Here is a 15731-nt window from a genome sequence, read left to right as displayed (position 1 = left end):
CCATACCAATTAAAATATAATTGCAAAACCCACAACTAAAGAAACACCACATACATATAATTACCATGTGCCCTTAGATCTTAGAGGGAGAGACCGTTGCTTCCAAGGATTGGCGATACCATGTAGACCGTTAAGCGCAACCGCCACTGCCGCGTCATGTTACATCCAGTTTTAAGAACAAAGATGTGTACACCATAAGAATACCAATATTAATATCATAAAATAAATAAATTCAGAGTATTACAAAGTTACTTAAAGTCTTCTAGAGATAATAAAACATAAATGTCTCATTTACTAATCAGTGGAAGTCCATTATGCACAGATCGCTACTAATCAATTGAGGAACAAGTAGGCCAAACACTCTTAGAAGTCCTTTAGGAACTCCACAACAACCTCCATCTTCAATCGCACAAAAAAAACACTCCATTTTCTGAGCAACATTAAATTATATGGAACCAAATTGTAGATGGAAATAAAAAGTGTGAGCACGTGTTGTAGTCTGCAAGTTTGGGAAAAATATGAGTAACACCATAAACAAGGATAAGTTGTCTGCTGGCCGTGTGGAAGCAATTTTAGTCATCAAATTTCTTTAGCACATTATATTATTAAATGTGTATGTAATTCCTAACTATAAGGATCAGATGACTTTAAGAGGAGGATTTAAATTGCGTCTCTAAAAAATTTAAACAACAAACCTCAGCCTATTAAAACTACTACACTACCCCTAGGCACGAACTAGCCCTAGAACAACTACTAGAGCAAGCTAAAGAAGATCCCTAGGGCCACCGCACTAAGTTGTGTCCAGTTAGAACACACTAGCAAAGAGTCCTTATTGGGAATTTGCAAGAAAGAAACCTAGCTAGTGCATCACTAAGACAAAATCGAGTCTAGCAAAAGACTCACACAATGTCTTAAGCACATAAAAAAGATAAGCAATGGAAGTAAAACTCGTCAAATAAAGAGGCGGACAAGCGATAATCAGATTTTCCCGTTGGTATTAAGTAGTTGCCATTACCCTCTAGTCCATACTGGAGCACCCGGTCTCTTGAGTCAGAGAGGCTCAAGTGGAGTACTCATTCTCCACTTCAGATTGGCGGGTCTCAAACTAAGGATCCTTTCAACAAGCAACTCACCTGATAAGGTCACCTAGTCCTCCACCAGGCCGTCTAGGAGCTGGCAAACTCTAAGAGTAACTAGCATTCACTCTTTGGTTGATCAAGCTTTAAGGCAAGAGGACAAAGATGCACATAAGTCACTCACAAGCATTCTTCTTGACTTGAACTGTCATCAAATCCTTCACTATGTCTTCAAATATGTGTATAACTGTCTGGCACGCGTACTCATTGGAAATCAGAAAGAAATATAGCCTAAGGGCTTTCCTATCCCTCTCCCCTCTCCTCTTCCCCAAGCGCCTCTCTCTCTCTTCCTGCCGCACCTCCACCAAACCCTAGCCGCCACCCTCATCCTCCATAGCCGCCCACAGCCAGCCCCCTCCACCATAGCCGCACCCCCAAACCAGCCCTAGCCAACAGACGTGTTACACATCACCTTCTCTTTCGCCAAAAATTGTTGGAATTTGGTTCATATAACTCTTGAAGAAGACATACCTTTTCCAGAAGCTTTGCAAGCTATCAGAAATCAGTCCCACCCAAAGTTCTTTATGATGGTGGCAATCCTGTTGTCTTGGGCCATTTAGAATGCGAGGAATGATCTAATTTTCAGCAACATTCAAACCAAGTTGCATTCTGTGAAAGAGACCTTCAGAAAAGAGATGAAGTTGCTCACTCTGAGGGCAAAGGCTAAACACTCAGCTCTCTTTGACCTATGGATCCAGAATATGTTATAGTCCTCTTTTGTACTTGTATTTTCTTCCTCTCTTTTTGGGTCTCTTGAAGTGTTGTTGTTGTTTTTGTAATTTAGTAAACTTGTAACTTGTAAGTTTGGTTTTCAATAAATCCCTGTAGGGGCTTTGGCCCCTCCAGTTTCATCAAAACATTCATCATCGCTAGACAGAGAGAACAGAGAAGCGATGCTTCTTATTCTTGGTAGTGAAATCTGCTGGCAAGTAGCAGCAGGAAGAGGAGCTAGCAGAGTAGTAGATATGACATTCATGAGATAAAACATGTGAATGTTTTATAGAGTATCGACACTTATATAGGAGCAGTACCAAAGTATTATGATTTTTTTCATTATAGATACAAAGTTACATTTGCCCAAAGTGGCTATGGTACAACAGTTTCAGTAAATCTGACATGCAGAGCTACTGAACTAGGCAATCTGTTCAAGAATTTCGGAATCAGATCATTACTGGTACAAAGTTGGCATCCCTTAAAATACATTTACATCGCTATTCGCCTGAGCCACTGAATGTCGGAATTGTGCAGCAATAGCATACAAGCTTCGGAAGAGAGCACTGAGGCAAGCAAATATTTACCTTTTGTTTTTTATGTTTCCATTTACAGAGCAATACTTTTTCAGGCGCCCGATATTACTTGGGTGATGAATATGCACAGCAAGAACTCCTGGCACCCGGCATCAAGTTTTCTCTTCCATGAAGGTGAAGTTTCTCTGGAGCCACTTGACATGAACCTCCAGCCCGGCATCCCGGAGGCTTCTCAGGACGCTCATGTACAGCCTCCGGTCCAGCTTTGTCCCGTTCATGTCCTTGAGCAGCTCGATGAGCACGTTGAACCTGCTGCTCTTGGAGAGCACCCCAACCATGAGGCCAGCCATGACCTTGTCCACCTTCCCTCCGGTCTCCCTGTACTCCTGGTACAGCTCCATGCACCGGTTCAGCTCCCCCGCCCGGTTGTTCGCCAGGATGATGGCCGTGTAGCTGATCCGGTCAGGCCGGACCTTGCGCCGCATCATCTCCTTCCAGATCTTCTCGGCCTGCTTCGAGTTCCCTAGCCTGCCGTGCATGTCGAGCAGGGCGTTGTACACGAAGACGTTGGGCTCGCACCCGTTCTGCTTCATCAGGGCCAGCAGCCTCATGGCCTCCGAGGCTCTCCTGATCTTGCCATACATGGAGATCATGTTGCCATAGGCGACCACACACTTGTCGAAGCCTCGCTCGATCATCTCTGAGAAGACGGCCTCTGCTCTGTCGCTGCGCCCAAGCCGGCAGTACACGTTGATGACTGATGCGTAGGTGACCTGGCCAGGCTCACACCCTATGGAGACCAGCTTGTCATATGCTCTGATGGCTGGTTTCAGGCCTCTCCTCTTCACGAAGCCACTGATGATGGTACAGAGGATGCAGTCCGTGACCCTCAGGCCGATCTGCCTCATGTCCTTGGCGACCTCTATTGTTGACTCAACCAGACCAGCCTCGGCGTGCATGATGGTCAGCTTCAAGAACATGTCGGGGTCTCCGAGCATCTTGCTGTGCCACGCTTCGTGGTACAGGTCCTCCGCCGCCGCCTTTTCTCGAGCGTCTGCCAGCGCGCCGATGACGGAGGAGTAGATGGCGGCGTCGGGCGAGAGCCCATCCGCTTCCATCTCGCGCAGGCACCGCAGAGAATCCAGGGCTCTGCCGGCCTTTCCCAGCGCGTCGCAGACGATGGCATACGTCTCCACGCAGGTGTCAGAGGGGTACCACTTGTGGGACCTGTACAGCTTGAACAGCGAGGCCACCATGTCCGGCTCGCCCAGCGCGCCGCACGCCGCCATCACGGCGCGGTAGGCGTCGGCGTTCAGCTGCAGGCGAGCCACCCTCGCCCGCCCGTACAGCAGCACCGTGCTCGAGTACATGTGCAGCCTGTTGTACGCCTGCATGGCCGCGCTGAAGGCCATGGCAGCGGCGGCTCCCTTCTTGGCTTCGACGGCTCCGAGCACGGCGTCGGCGAGGCCGAACCTCCTCGCCCTGACGCAGCAGGCGACGAGGCGCGCGCACGTCCGCTTCTCCGGAAGCACGCCGTAGGACCTGAAGTCCTCGACCAGCAGCTCCAGCGAGCCCCACTGCTTGTCCCTGAGCAGCTGCAGGGTCAGCGCGTTGGCCGTCTTCTTCTCCAGCCGGAACTCCGGCTGCAGCAGCGCCCTCCTGTAGCCCTCAAAGGCCAGCTGCTCGGTCTGCGGGTCGCCGCAGAGGCCTCGGATGAACTTGTTGGATATCCCCAGCTTTGGGGCGGCGTCCGGCAGCGGCGACACCGGCGTCGCCGGCACGGCCTCGAACTCATCGGCGGGCAGGTTCTTGGGCTCGAGGAGAGGAGCACAGGACCTGGAGCAGTGGAGCACAAAGGACCGCCTGATCGTCCACGGGGAGGCGTGGGATTGCGGCGGCGTTCTTCGCGACGGATGGAGAGGCGGAATCGGGGGCCAATCTGAGTAGCATTTGGCCATCACTCTGGAGGAGGAAGAAGAACTAGAGGCTGGAAGGGAGCTTGCTGTTTACGCCTGGGGCACCTTATGTCTGCTGGTCCCTCTTGGTTGAAACGTTCTGTTATGCTTATGCATGGGTAGGGTGTGGCCACGTGGGTTCAGACAGAAAGCTTCAGGAGAGCCATTGGAAATTCAAAAACCATTGTTACGTGGAGTCGCAGTTACCCTGCAAGTGTAAGGAGCACGGTTTTTGGGCGAAATACGGTGAAAAATCGCCTGCCTCATTTGGATTCTGGAGACGCTCGCTCGATCCGCGTAGCTCGAGCACGGAGGACAGCCACCAGTAAACAAACTTTTTTCTTTTAGAGTACCAGTAAACAAACTTGTGACGCCACAGAGCAAGCAGGGGAAGAGATCTAAACTGTTAGGAGGCGAAATTGGACTGAAAGACATTCGAAAGCAACCAACAGCTTTGTCTTCGTACCAAACTATCACCCGTGGGCCGTGTGGTACTGGCTGCTGCATTTTTGCTCAAGGAAACCAACTTCTTTTGAGAGCCATAGGTCGGTAGGGCCGACAATGTTGTGGTTACCTACCAACCAAAAGAAAAGGTGGAAACATAATATCCAGAAGCACGGAATTCAGCTTGTTTTGAGTTTTGACCACATAATATCCAAAAAATTCAGGTCACATGATATCTTTGCAGTTTTCAGGCCTGCCTTTTGTGTACTGCCCATTGAACTCGCGCACAGCAATGCACACATTTGTGCGGTAGAGGTTGCTCTGCAGGACAGTCAGTCCAAGACACGATGCAGCTTGTTGATAGTTCTTATGCCCACGTGGAGTACATTCAGCAGTGTCACATTTTTATCCTCGAGAATACTATGGTCAAGACTTTAATGAATATGATTCTTAATTGTATCTCAATTAACAAGCAAAGGTCTAACAGAGGTTAATGGTAAAAAGGGAAGTACGACACAGAGGGATACAAACTAAATAAAATATATCAAGTAGTGGCGTAGCACAGCTGGATGACAACGAGTGAGTATAATTTTTTTATTTATCTTCTCCATTAAAATGGGACAACTCCAGGATAAAACTTAGGAGGGGGGAGAGGGCCAAAGTCTTTAGCAATCTAGTTAAACTTACATCTATCAGTTCACGTCATTAGACTTTGTAATAGCAGAGATTGATGACAAGGGTGTTAGACTAGTTTAACGGAAACGTGGTGGAATACGTCAACCGGCAGGATTGCCACCACCCGCCGGCTGCCAATACGATTCAGGGGCACGGTGCAATCTCGGGTAAACAACAATATAAACACCATGCTTACACTATTGAATACTAACCCCATGCTAGAACTAGAGCATTCGACGCAAACATATATCCATGCTAGAACACAAGAGTGAATAAGTTAAACTAATACTTGGTTACACTACTAAGGTCTAAAATAGAAGGTGATGCAACTAGGATGAAGTAGATTTCAAAAGATAAAATTGACTCAAAGGCAAATAGTGAAGATAAATATATTGAAGCTCAAAGTCTTACAAAGAAAAAAGATACAATTGTTATACTAGACTCCAAATACTCTTTGGGAACCTGAGGCAAGTTCAACTCACTTTAACTTCCAGCTAAACTCACTTTAACGTCCAACTAAAGTAGCCTAACTACTACTAAGTAAAGTGGATAGCTTGTAGCTAAATTCTCCTTGGTGTGTCTTGAGAAATGGCTCCACACTCCTATTTACAGTGATATAGGAGTAGGAGCGTACTTGTAGGAGTGAGTGGCGAGTCCGCTGTCAAACAGATGGGGGGGGGGGGGGGGGGGGGGGGCGCTTTTCCATGTCAGCCGACCATGGGATACGCCATAGGTCGCCTTAGTTGCCCAACGCTCTAGATTGCCTCCCGATGGAGGTTGACAACTAAGGAGCTCGATGACGGTGGATTGGGCACTAAGGTAGGGTCGGTTTACCCTATGCATGGTCGAACAACCTCCCCGGTGCTTCCCTGGCCATCCATCTTTTTGTGTGCATAGTTGGGACGCCTTGGATGATCTCGTGGGTGTTGGTTGGACAAATATGTGTGTAGCAGAACCGCCTAATCTAATGTCTCCCAGGAGTACTTGTCTTCCATTAGACACTAAGTATTCAAGGGAGGACACTAAATTACGCAGTTCCGTCGGACACACCCCAAGGGAGAACCCAAAAATTCACATTTTTCCATCAGGATCACAAATGAGAGAATAAAGCTTACAACGTTCTTAAGTCATTTCTTACATCACTTTCCATGCAACATCAGAGTATAATATTTATGGTTTATGACAGCGGAATATAACCATGTTATCAGAGTTTCAGCGAAAATAAAATCATTTACTAACAAGTTAAACATTAAAATGATGGTCCGTTATATACATCGTAACAAGTTATAAGTTTTTTCATTGTAAAATATTTTGGGTGGAAGTTTCAAATAAACTCTATGTCCGCAACGTAAAGGAAATTCTCGCTGAGCCCAACAGGAGGTTTCCACACACAAGGGTCAGCTCCACATGTTCCTATCACCTGCAACAGGGTAGAACAAACCCTGAGTACTCAATTATACTCCGCAAGACTTACCCGTCAGGAGTAAAGAAAAGACTCCAATGGTATGCAAGGCTATCTGGCTTGTGGGTTTATTGCATATGCAGGAGCATTACTAAACGTGCGTCCTTATATTCAATTTTATTAGTAGTCATCATTAGTTCATTAACTAACCATTCTATGTAAAAACCTGTGTTACTTTCAAACAGGCGGTAAGCAATCAGGACCATTTTATCATCTTTTATCTTCCAATTCTTACTACGGTGCTAGATTATAGATAAGTCATACCGGATTACCCGACGATTCATGAATCAATGTGCCCAGCTGGGTACCCCGAAACACACGCCCTGCTTGTACCCCAGGCACAACCAGGACCAACCCATCACTCTCCTGTCAAGGGGTCCAGGTCCCCGTCCAAACTTGGACTCCAAGCTCCCACACCTGAGTCCTAGACTCAGTGTGGTGCTTAGACCTCCACCATCCCCACCTCCAATCAGCCGGTCCGGAAAGAGCCAGAACCCATGACAAGAGAGCAACGAGCCTTCCCTGCTCCCATAAACAAGTATGTGCTCAGGATAATAAGTCTGTGACCTGACTAGAATCCAATGCAACGACCGATCCTTAACCGACACAGGCGAGACAAGTGCAATCCGAGCCTCGCTCGAATGCCTGACCAAGTCCAGATCCAAAATACCATTCCGCCCGATCTCTAATTATCATTTGTATATATTCCATGTGATAGTAATATAATAACAACAATAATGTCTTTCCTATCTCTCGCGAGTGATAGACAATCACTCGACTTCTACCGGAGTCCTGTAGCATAGCAATCTATATGATCCTGTCATACTAGTAAGACTCATAGGATAAGGATATATATATATATATATATATATATATATATATGCAAGTGGGTTTCATTCAACTCCTTAAACTTAATGCACAAGCATAAAATAAAATGCAGAATAATAGGGGTTATGCACCTGGGCTTGCCTGGGTAAGATATAACTAAAAGTTAGCATTCCATCATGGTGACACGATCATCAAGGCACCATCTACTTCCGTTACTCCCGATGACTCCGCGATCCAACATCACTCCTATCATGAAATACGTGGATGCAACGCAGGGACGTAAATAATCAACGACATCCGTAACTCTAAAATACGATTACGTCTCGCAAGCTAACGAGCTAGCTCTAATGACTAACATACTAAGCCATGTATCCACGTGGTCAAGTGAGGCTCGTTTTCGGAAAATGTTTTTGTTCTACAAACCCCCAACTAATTTTTGACATTTAATTGATTAAATATATATTTTTGTACTAGGGCTCCTTTAGTTACCTTAACGAACTAATTCCTATAGAGCTACAAAATTACAGTGAGCACCTAATAATGTTAGGAATCTAATGTAAAAATTTCAGGGCTAGTACTACTACCAATTCATCACAATAATTCCTACAAATTTACGTTTTACCCATTTTAAGTGCTTCAAATTAATTAGTCTACTCTTGAAAATTCTATGAAACTAAGTGAACAAAATACATTAGCAGATAGGTCATGATTTTAGGAACCTAACAAAATTGGTTTCACTATTTTTGGACATCTACACAAATTTATCTTGAATTTACAAATTTACCTTATAAACTAATTTGGAAAACGCTTTAGAAAAAGAAAAGGCCGGTGGCCAACTATTCGGCCCAGCAACCTAAATGGCCCACGACGGGGAGCCTGTGCGTGTAGCAGGCGGGCCCAACAAGCCCGCAACGCGAGCGCTCTTGCGCATTTTGCGAAAGAGCCCCTGACCTAGCGAGTTATTACGCGGAGCACTTGTGCACTATTCTGCAAGAGACGCGCTTAGCAGCTAAGCCCTCGAACTATCCTGTCTTCACCATGAGACGGTCCCTGATGCCATCGCGTTCGCTGGCACGACGACCTATGGCAAACCGCGGTCGTGCCAAGCAATAGGGGCCCGCTCTAGACAAACTAAAGGGCCGACCACCATCAATGATCCAGACGATGACGGTTGGAAGCGGTGGAGCATTGGGAGGCGCCCTAGGGTATGCTACTACGGTGGGCGGTGGATCACGGTGATGATGCAGCCATCCGATGAACCTACACGCTCTTTGGAAGGGTAGAGGTAGCGGGGAAGCATCAGTAGCTCACCGGGATTCACGCTGTGGTGCTGGTTAAGGCGGACGAGTGCCGAGGTGGCCTAGCCTCACGCGAGCTGGCGGGGCAGTGGTGCTCAGGGAAGACACCGGCACGTCAGCTCACCACCGGCTGCATCCCAGATGGAGCTAAGGTGAGCACCGACATAAGAGTATCAAGATGAGCCTATATCCGGATTGAATCGAACTAAAACCAAGCGTAACGCCTTACCCCCAACGTGCCATCCCACGGCGGCGGGATGATCGGCGGCGAGGAAAACACGAAATTGGCCACCAAAAGACCATGGCTAACCTCAATGAGAATGGGACGTCCAGCTAACTTCCTATTCTACTCACCGACACGAGGAATTGGACTAGAAAGCTTTGAGCTACAGATTATGAAGGGAATGGCGCACCACCGCTGCTACGTCGTGGCCCACGGCCTCGATTTAGCGTGGACCGACCAAGACATGACAAGGACACAGCCGTGCGGGCACTTGGCCGTGCGAGCAGTAGCAGAGACGTGTCAGCTAATGAGGGGATAAGGGCAGGAACAGGACAAGAAAAGGCATCGGCACCGCGCCCAGGTGACAAAGGCGCGTGGACGGCCAGACAGCGGTGGCGAGATGGCAACACTAGGAGACAGCCGAGACAAAAGGTGACTCGGCAGGTTGGTAAAATGAGTGGCACAACGGAAGCCACGACGGCTAGGCGACGACTGTCATGGTGCCGACATGGTCCTGCTCATGGCTTGGTTGGTAGCGCCCTCGCGGGAGCAGCACCGCAGAAATGCCCGAGCCCACGGGAGACGACTGGGCCAACACAACCTGACGTGTGGCCAGTAGCCAGCAAGAACGGCCCATGAGGCAGCGACCAGGCAGCGCCGGCATGCTTGCGCGGTGACCGCGGGCTCAGGCCAAAGCAGAGTGAGTGGTGACGTGCACGAGTTTTAAAGCGAATAAAAAACTATTAACTAACTCGACTAAAGTTTAACCAATTACTCTAACCCGAAGCCGGCGCTATCGACTAGTTAGCGAAGCAAGTCCCACGTTCCGAGAGTGACTATAGAGGAAGATCAACGAGTGCCAAGATCAGTTCGTCACTGAAACTTTGGTTCGCGAACAGAGCACCAACCACATGCTCACAGCGCGTTCTTACGAAATTCGGCAATTTTTTTGCATGAGCATCGTAACTCTAACGTAACCACGACCTGCACCACGTTCTAGTATACACCTAAATGCAACCAATCGTGCAATAACATAGATATATTGCTTAATCATTTTTGTTGAGTTTTAAATGCAAAAATGACATTGTCTACGATTCTTTTCTGACTTAGACAGAGTAAGGGCTTAGTTAGAACTAACAACCTTTAGTGTCTAAACCTTGCTGGATTCAACTAACAATTGTACCACGACCTAGCCCATACTACATGCTAACTCTTAGAAACATAATATCCAAGCACTTCCTAATTAGTTTGTCCAATATAATTTGTCAAAGAAGGATACTTTTAAGCATAAGCTCAAGTGCTTGTTGTCAAAGAAAATGACCCTTCCAAATTCCAAGTTTGATTTTTGTTGAACTTCCCAAATTACTAACTAATCGTATTTGTTCTCCAAAAATTAATGTTGCATTTCCATCTACCACACTTACACTCTAAACTTTATTCAAGTGCTACATACAAATTATATTTAATTTTTGCTTATAAAAATGGCGTCCGTGACAATGTTTAGAATTACTTATTCTACTTTCGCGTTATGATTTTTCATTAACACATATAGGCATTTACGTAACTAACTCACTATATTTATAGATCTATCCCTCAGACCATAATCTTAGTGCTTAGTGAGCTCGTAACACCAGAGGTGTTACAATGTGTTTCTTTGACATGTGGATGTAGGTCCATGGATCCAAGTGACAATCATCTCAGTCTTCGGAAATGAATTGAAGTTGATCGAACACATATGATAGCTTATGAGTGTGTTTTCTAGTGCTGGACTAAGATTGAGCCTGGTTGGGCTCGGGGCAGTCACCTGATCCATCGTTGGGTTGGCCGACCCCCTATGTGCTCATTTCTGCTCATTTTCATTGTGTATATCGCTGCATACAAATACTCTCCATATACACGTGGAACCTTATTGGTTGAAATAAAATTGCACATAAGTTTTGGTGTAATCCCCATTTATTCAAGAATTCAATGGTGGAATCTATGCTATAGTGACCATCAACACACTCAATTGTAGAGAAGTCTCGATGCACTTATATAGCAGACGCATAAAACAGTTTAACCAAAAACTCCAATATAACATTTCAAGAATTCTCAGAATTATAAATGATGTGATATCAAATACAAGCAAAATATAATGTGCTTGGTTTCTAGCATCTATCTAAAATTTACAAAAAATAGAAATCCCTAGATTCTTCATTTTGGATAACAAAATCTATACCAAATAAAATTAAATAGCTAAAATTTCAGTCCGTTTGTTTTCGTCCACCTCCCCTTAACTAACTTTGTGAATGTGAAAATTGTCCTTGTTTGTCTTTCTATAGCTCTACTATTTTATATGATAGCTTCTTAAAATAACCTTTATAACTCTAATCCCCAATAGAACACTCCGATCATGAGTAAGCTAAATAGGAATTCTAATCCAAATGTTAATTCAAATAAAAGAATAAAAGTACCCTAATAATATACTACGAAGAGCTTTTTTTGGTTAGCTCCTTTTTTTTTACCTTTTTCTGTCTATTTTTTGTTTCCTTTTGGTTTTCGGTAATGCTACTTACCAGACGTCCGACACGTTGAACACAACTCCTCCACTCATCCGCTCTCTATTAAAAAAACCTCCACTGTGCTTATCCTCCACTCATCCACTGGCTCGCTCGCCTCTCGCCCCCTCCATCGCGTGCGTCGCCCACTCCCTCCATGACCCACAGCGGCGCCCTCACCCACCCCGGAGCGCCCCCTATCCCGCTGCGTGGCCATGGCTGCCTCCGTGGCCTGCGGCGCCGCACGCCCTTACCCACCCCGGCAAGTCCTTCCACCACCCCAGCGGCGCCCCTCGCCCCACCCCAACGTCCTCCCTCACCCCTACATCCTCCCCACCGGGAGCCCCCAACGCCAGTAGATTCGACGGCCCTCTCCCCTACACCGGCGAGATTCATGGAGCACGAGCAAGATCCTTTAGAGGTGGCGCGGCGGTGTTGCAGGGAGTCGGTGGCTCTCCCCCACTCGGGCGCGACGCCCTCCCCACCCCGACGACACCTTCTCTCACAGCGACGATCATGCTTCCCCCACCCTAGCGGCCATGGCGCTCCCAGCGCCAGGCTATCTATCTCTCTCTCCTCCTATGTTGCATATGTATGTTTCAAGTGTTTCAGGCGTTTCAGATGTATATTGCATTTGTTTCATATGGATGTTGCAAAAGTAGATCGGGGGATGTTGCATATATTGCAATTATTCGAGTATTTCAGATGTTTAAGAGGTATGTTTCATCTGTGTTTTCTGGACGCATGTTGCAAGTGTGTCTATCTGGATGTTGCATATGTTTCACACATAGGTTGCATGTGTTTTATTTGGATATTGTGTATGGTTGCAGTGGTTTTCAAGTGTGTTTTAGTTGTTTTTTCCATGTGTTTTAGAAGCATGTTTCAAGTATTTCAATTGCCTTCAGACGTATGTTGCAACTGTTGTATATGAGATGTTTCAAAAGTAGATCGGGTGTTGCATCTCTCCTCCCCACCTTCTGTTGCATCGTCTCTCTCGGAGTCGACAGGGTATCCATACGACACCGCGGTCGGGTCCTTTCGAATAGGAGGCGCCACTCACCCTTTGTAACACCCTCGGTGTTATGCCCTAAACAAACTACTAAATCATGTCATGAGCATCATGTTTATGTAATAATGTCATGACCATGCGCTATTGCAAACCCTAGCCAATGGTGTCCATTAGAGGCATCAAACCAAGCCAAGAGTAGGCCTTAGATGGTGTGCCAACACTATTCACATGCAGCGAAGGCATCATACCATGCGCTATTGCAAACCCTAGCCAATGGTGTTCATCATAGGCATCAAACCAAGCCAAGAGTAGGCCTTAGATGGTGTGCCAACACTATTCACATGCAGCGAAGGCATTAGACCAAGGGAGTAGCAGCGTCGAAACATCAAGAGTAGCATCTGATGGCTTCCACTAAGGTCCAGAAAGGATTTTTGGGCATCAGACCGATCCGAGGACCAGCGTTGGACCATACTCTATGGGGCTAAAATGTCAGTGACTCAATGATTAGCAACAGCTAGTTAATGGCTAGTGGCCTAGCGCAAGACAGGGCGTCGGACCCTGATAGAATTGGTTGGATGACCATCATTGGACGGTCCGACGGTGTGTAGAAAATTGTGCCAAGTTCCAAACGGATATATAGTTCTCTCTTAGGGGCTATAAATATGACCCCAACCGACCATTTGGTAAAAGTTGGAGTGTGCTAAAGATATAGGAGTGTTGAGACACCCCACCAAGTGCTCTGACCACCACCAGTGATTAAGAGAAGATTTGATGATTAGTGTAGGTGCTTTGCGAAGTGCTTAGGATAGTTAGACCCGCTTAATCACGCTTGCTCTAGGTTTATGCCTAGTATTTAGTGAGGTTTGCATACCTCAGAAAGCTCATTGCTTGTGTACGCACCATTGTTGTACACCGAAGGGGCTTGTAGTCTTGTGAGACCACACAAACTGTGTTTTATGGTGTGTCCGCCATCGTGTACCAGAGCAAAAAAGGCCCACAATGGTTTGGCCGAAAGCTCGATAGTGAAGATGGCTGGGAGCGGTCCGGGAGAGGCTTGTCGGAGACCCACTTGCACGTGGTGAAGGCCCAGAGCTATCCATAGAATTACCCAACCGGGATCTTGGCCCTTGTGAGAGGCTCCAACAAGGACTATGGGGAAGCTTGCTCGCTTATTGATATCTCGGTAAAAATACTAGAGTCGTCGAACGGGAGTTCGTGTAGTTATTAGGTTGTGTGCTTTATCTTCCTAGCTTAGTTGATAGGCTAGTTGATAGGATTGGAACATAAGTTGCATAACTCTTTTATGGTAGAGATAGCAACACACATAGCAAAACATTAGTTGCACATAAGATAGCTTATCTTTGCATAGGTTTTGCTTAGGTTCAAATTATAGGCCATAGTTAGAAATAGTTTTTAAGTTGCCTAAATCACCCTCCTCTTTGGCGTCACATTCCCTACAAGTGGTATTAAAGTCGGTTGGCTCAATTTGGACCTTTGGCTTCACCGTTGTTGAGCCGATGCTATTTAGAGTGGGAAGGATGGATACCCATAGGCCTCCACACCTTGATGGCACTAATTTACCCTATTGGAGTGCTAGAATGGCTTGCTACCTTGAGACGGTAGATTTAGGTGTTTGTAGAGTCACTCGTGATGGGAGAAAACCCCTAAAGAATCCCCAAAAACCCACGACGAGAGATGAAAAAGAAATTCATCTAAATTCAAGAGCTAAAAATTGCTTGTGAATCTTTGATCATGGAAATTTTTAACCAAGTGTTCACTCTATCTAAAGCAAATGAAATATGATTAAAATTACATGAGCTCTATGATAGTATAAGTAATGTTCGTGAGCAGAAACATAGCCTAGCTAAACAAAGCTATGATTATTTCAAAATGAATGAAAATAAGCTTGTTAGAGATATGTATTCACGTTTGAATCTAATTATCAATGGGCTCAATTCTATAGGATTAACAAAGCTAGGTGATACGGACATTGTGAGGAAGATCATCTTGGTGCAACCACATAGCAAATATACAAGCATCATAACCATCCTTCACAACATGGAGGACTTGAGTAACCTGACCCTATCACTTGTCATTGGCAAGCTAGTGGCATTTGAGATATCACGGAAGATGGGTCCAAAAGAGGCCACTTCATCCAATAGTAATGAACCTAGAGAAGTTTAAAACGCATTGGTCCTCATTGTCACATTCATATATTTATTTGTCTATTTTTTTTTTGTTCCCCCGATAGTGCCTGAAGCTGAAGCTGGAATCCTGTTCTTTGTAGCCTATTGCATGTTGACCTTTAGTGCCACAACTTGATGTTTGGTACCTTCAACGATACTATCAAGGAGCACATGAAAGCTAAAAAAAAATCTTCACTATTTTAAGTACCATTTTTTTCTTCCTTCTAATTTCCACTAGAGCCAATACAATTTGTTCCTTGGCATCATCTAATTGCATGCAATCGAGTTGCCATCTAGAGAAGATTTGATCTCCAGGTTGGCTTGCGCAAATAGCGTGGGTAGCTAGCTTTTGTCATTATAACATCCGTATTTTATTTATATTGATTATTAGATACTTGAGTTGCTTTTTAAATAACTTTTTATTTATTTAATTGTATTTTCTCTCTCTCTACTATCCTTCAACATGATCACCATATAGCTAATTCTTTGGATTGAAGATAGTATCGTAGCATATGGCAATTGTTGACCAATTTCTTGGATTAAAGATATTGTTTTGTTTTTCTCATTTTCCCCCTCTCTGCTCCTATCTCGTGGTTGTAAATTTGTATAGAAGGTGGCCTTTGGTTCTCTTTTGGTGAGATCCATTCCTTGATAAAGCCACTGTTCAAGTTTCTTACAAATTATTTATATTCTTAGCCCTTTTATAAATTTATATTATGGGTTGTCTTTTA

At 45.5% G+C, this 15731-nt stretch overlaps 1 protein-coding gene across 1 annotated transcript; it reads right to left on the bottom strand.

The window, feature by feature from the left end:
• Positions 1 to 2159: 2159 nt before the first annotated feature.
• Positions 2160 to 4420, bottom strand: LOC136491331 (pentatricopeptide repeat-containing protein At5g13770, chloroplastic-like). Its single transcript, XM_066487599.1, has one exon. It carries the CDS (start codon positions 4339 to 4341, stop codon positions 2536 to 2538), a length of 1806 nt encoding a protein of 601 aa, XP_066343696.1. The 5' UTR covers positions 4342 to 4420; the 3' UTR covers positions 2160 to 2535.
• Positions 4421 to 15731: the final 11311 nt, after the last annotated feature.

Source organism: Miscanthus floridulus, chromosome 11 (assembly GCF_019320115.1).
Source record: "Miscanthus floridulus cultivar M001 chromosome 11, ASM1932011v1, whole genome shotgun sequence".
Taxonomy (NCBI): domain Eukaryota; kingdom Viridiplantae; phylum Streptophyta; class Magnoliopsida; order Poales; family Poaceae; genus Miscanthus; species Miscanthus floridulus.
Note: the sequence above shows the minus strand (reverse complement) of the source record. Positions and strands in the feature narration are given on the sequence as shown.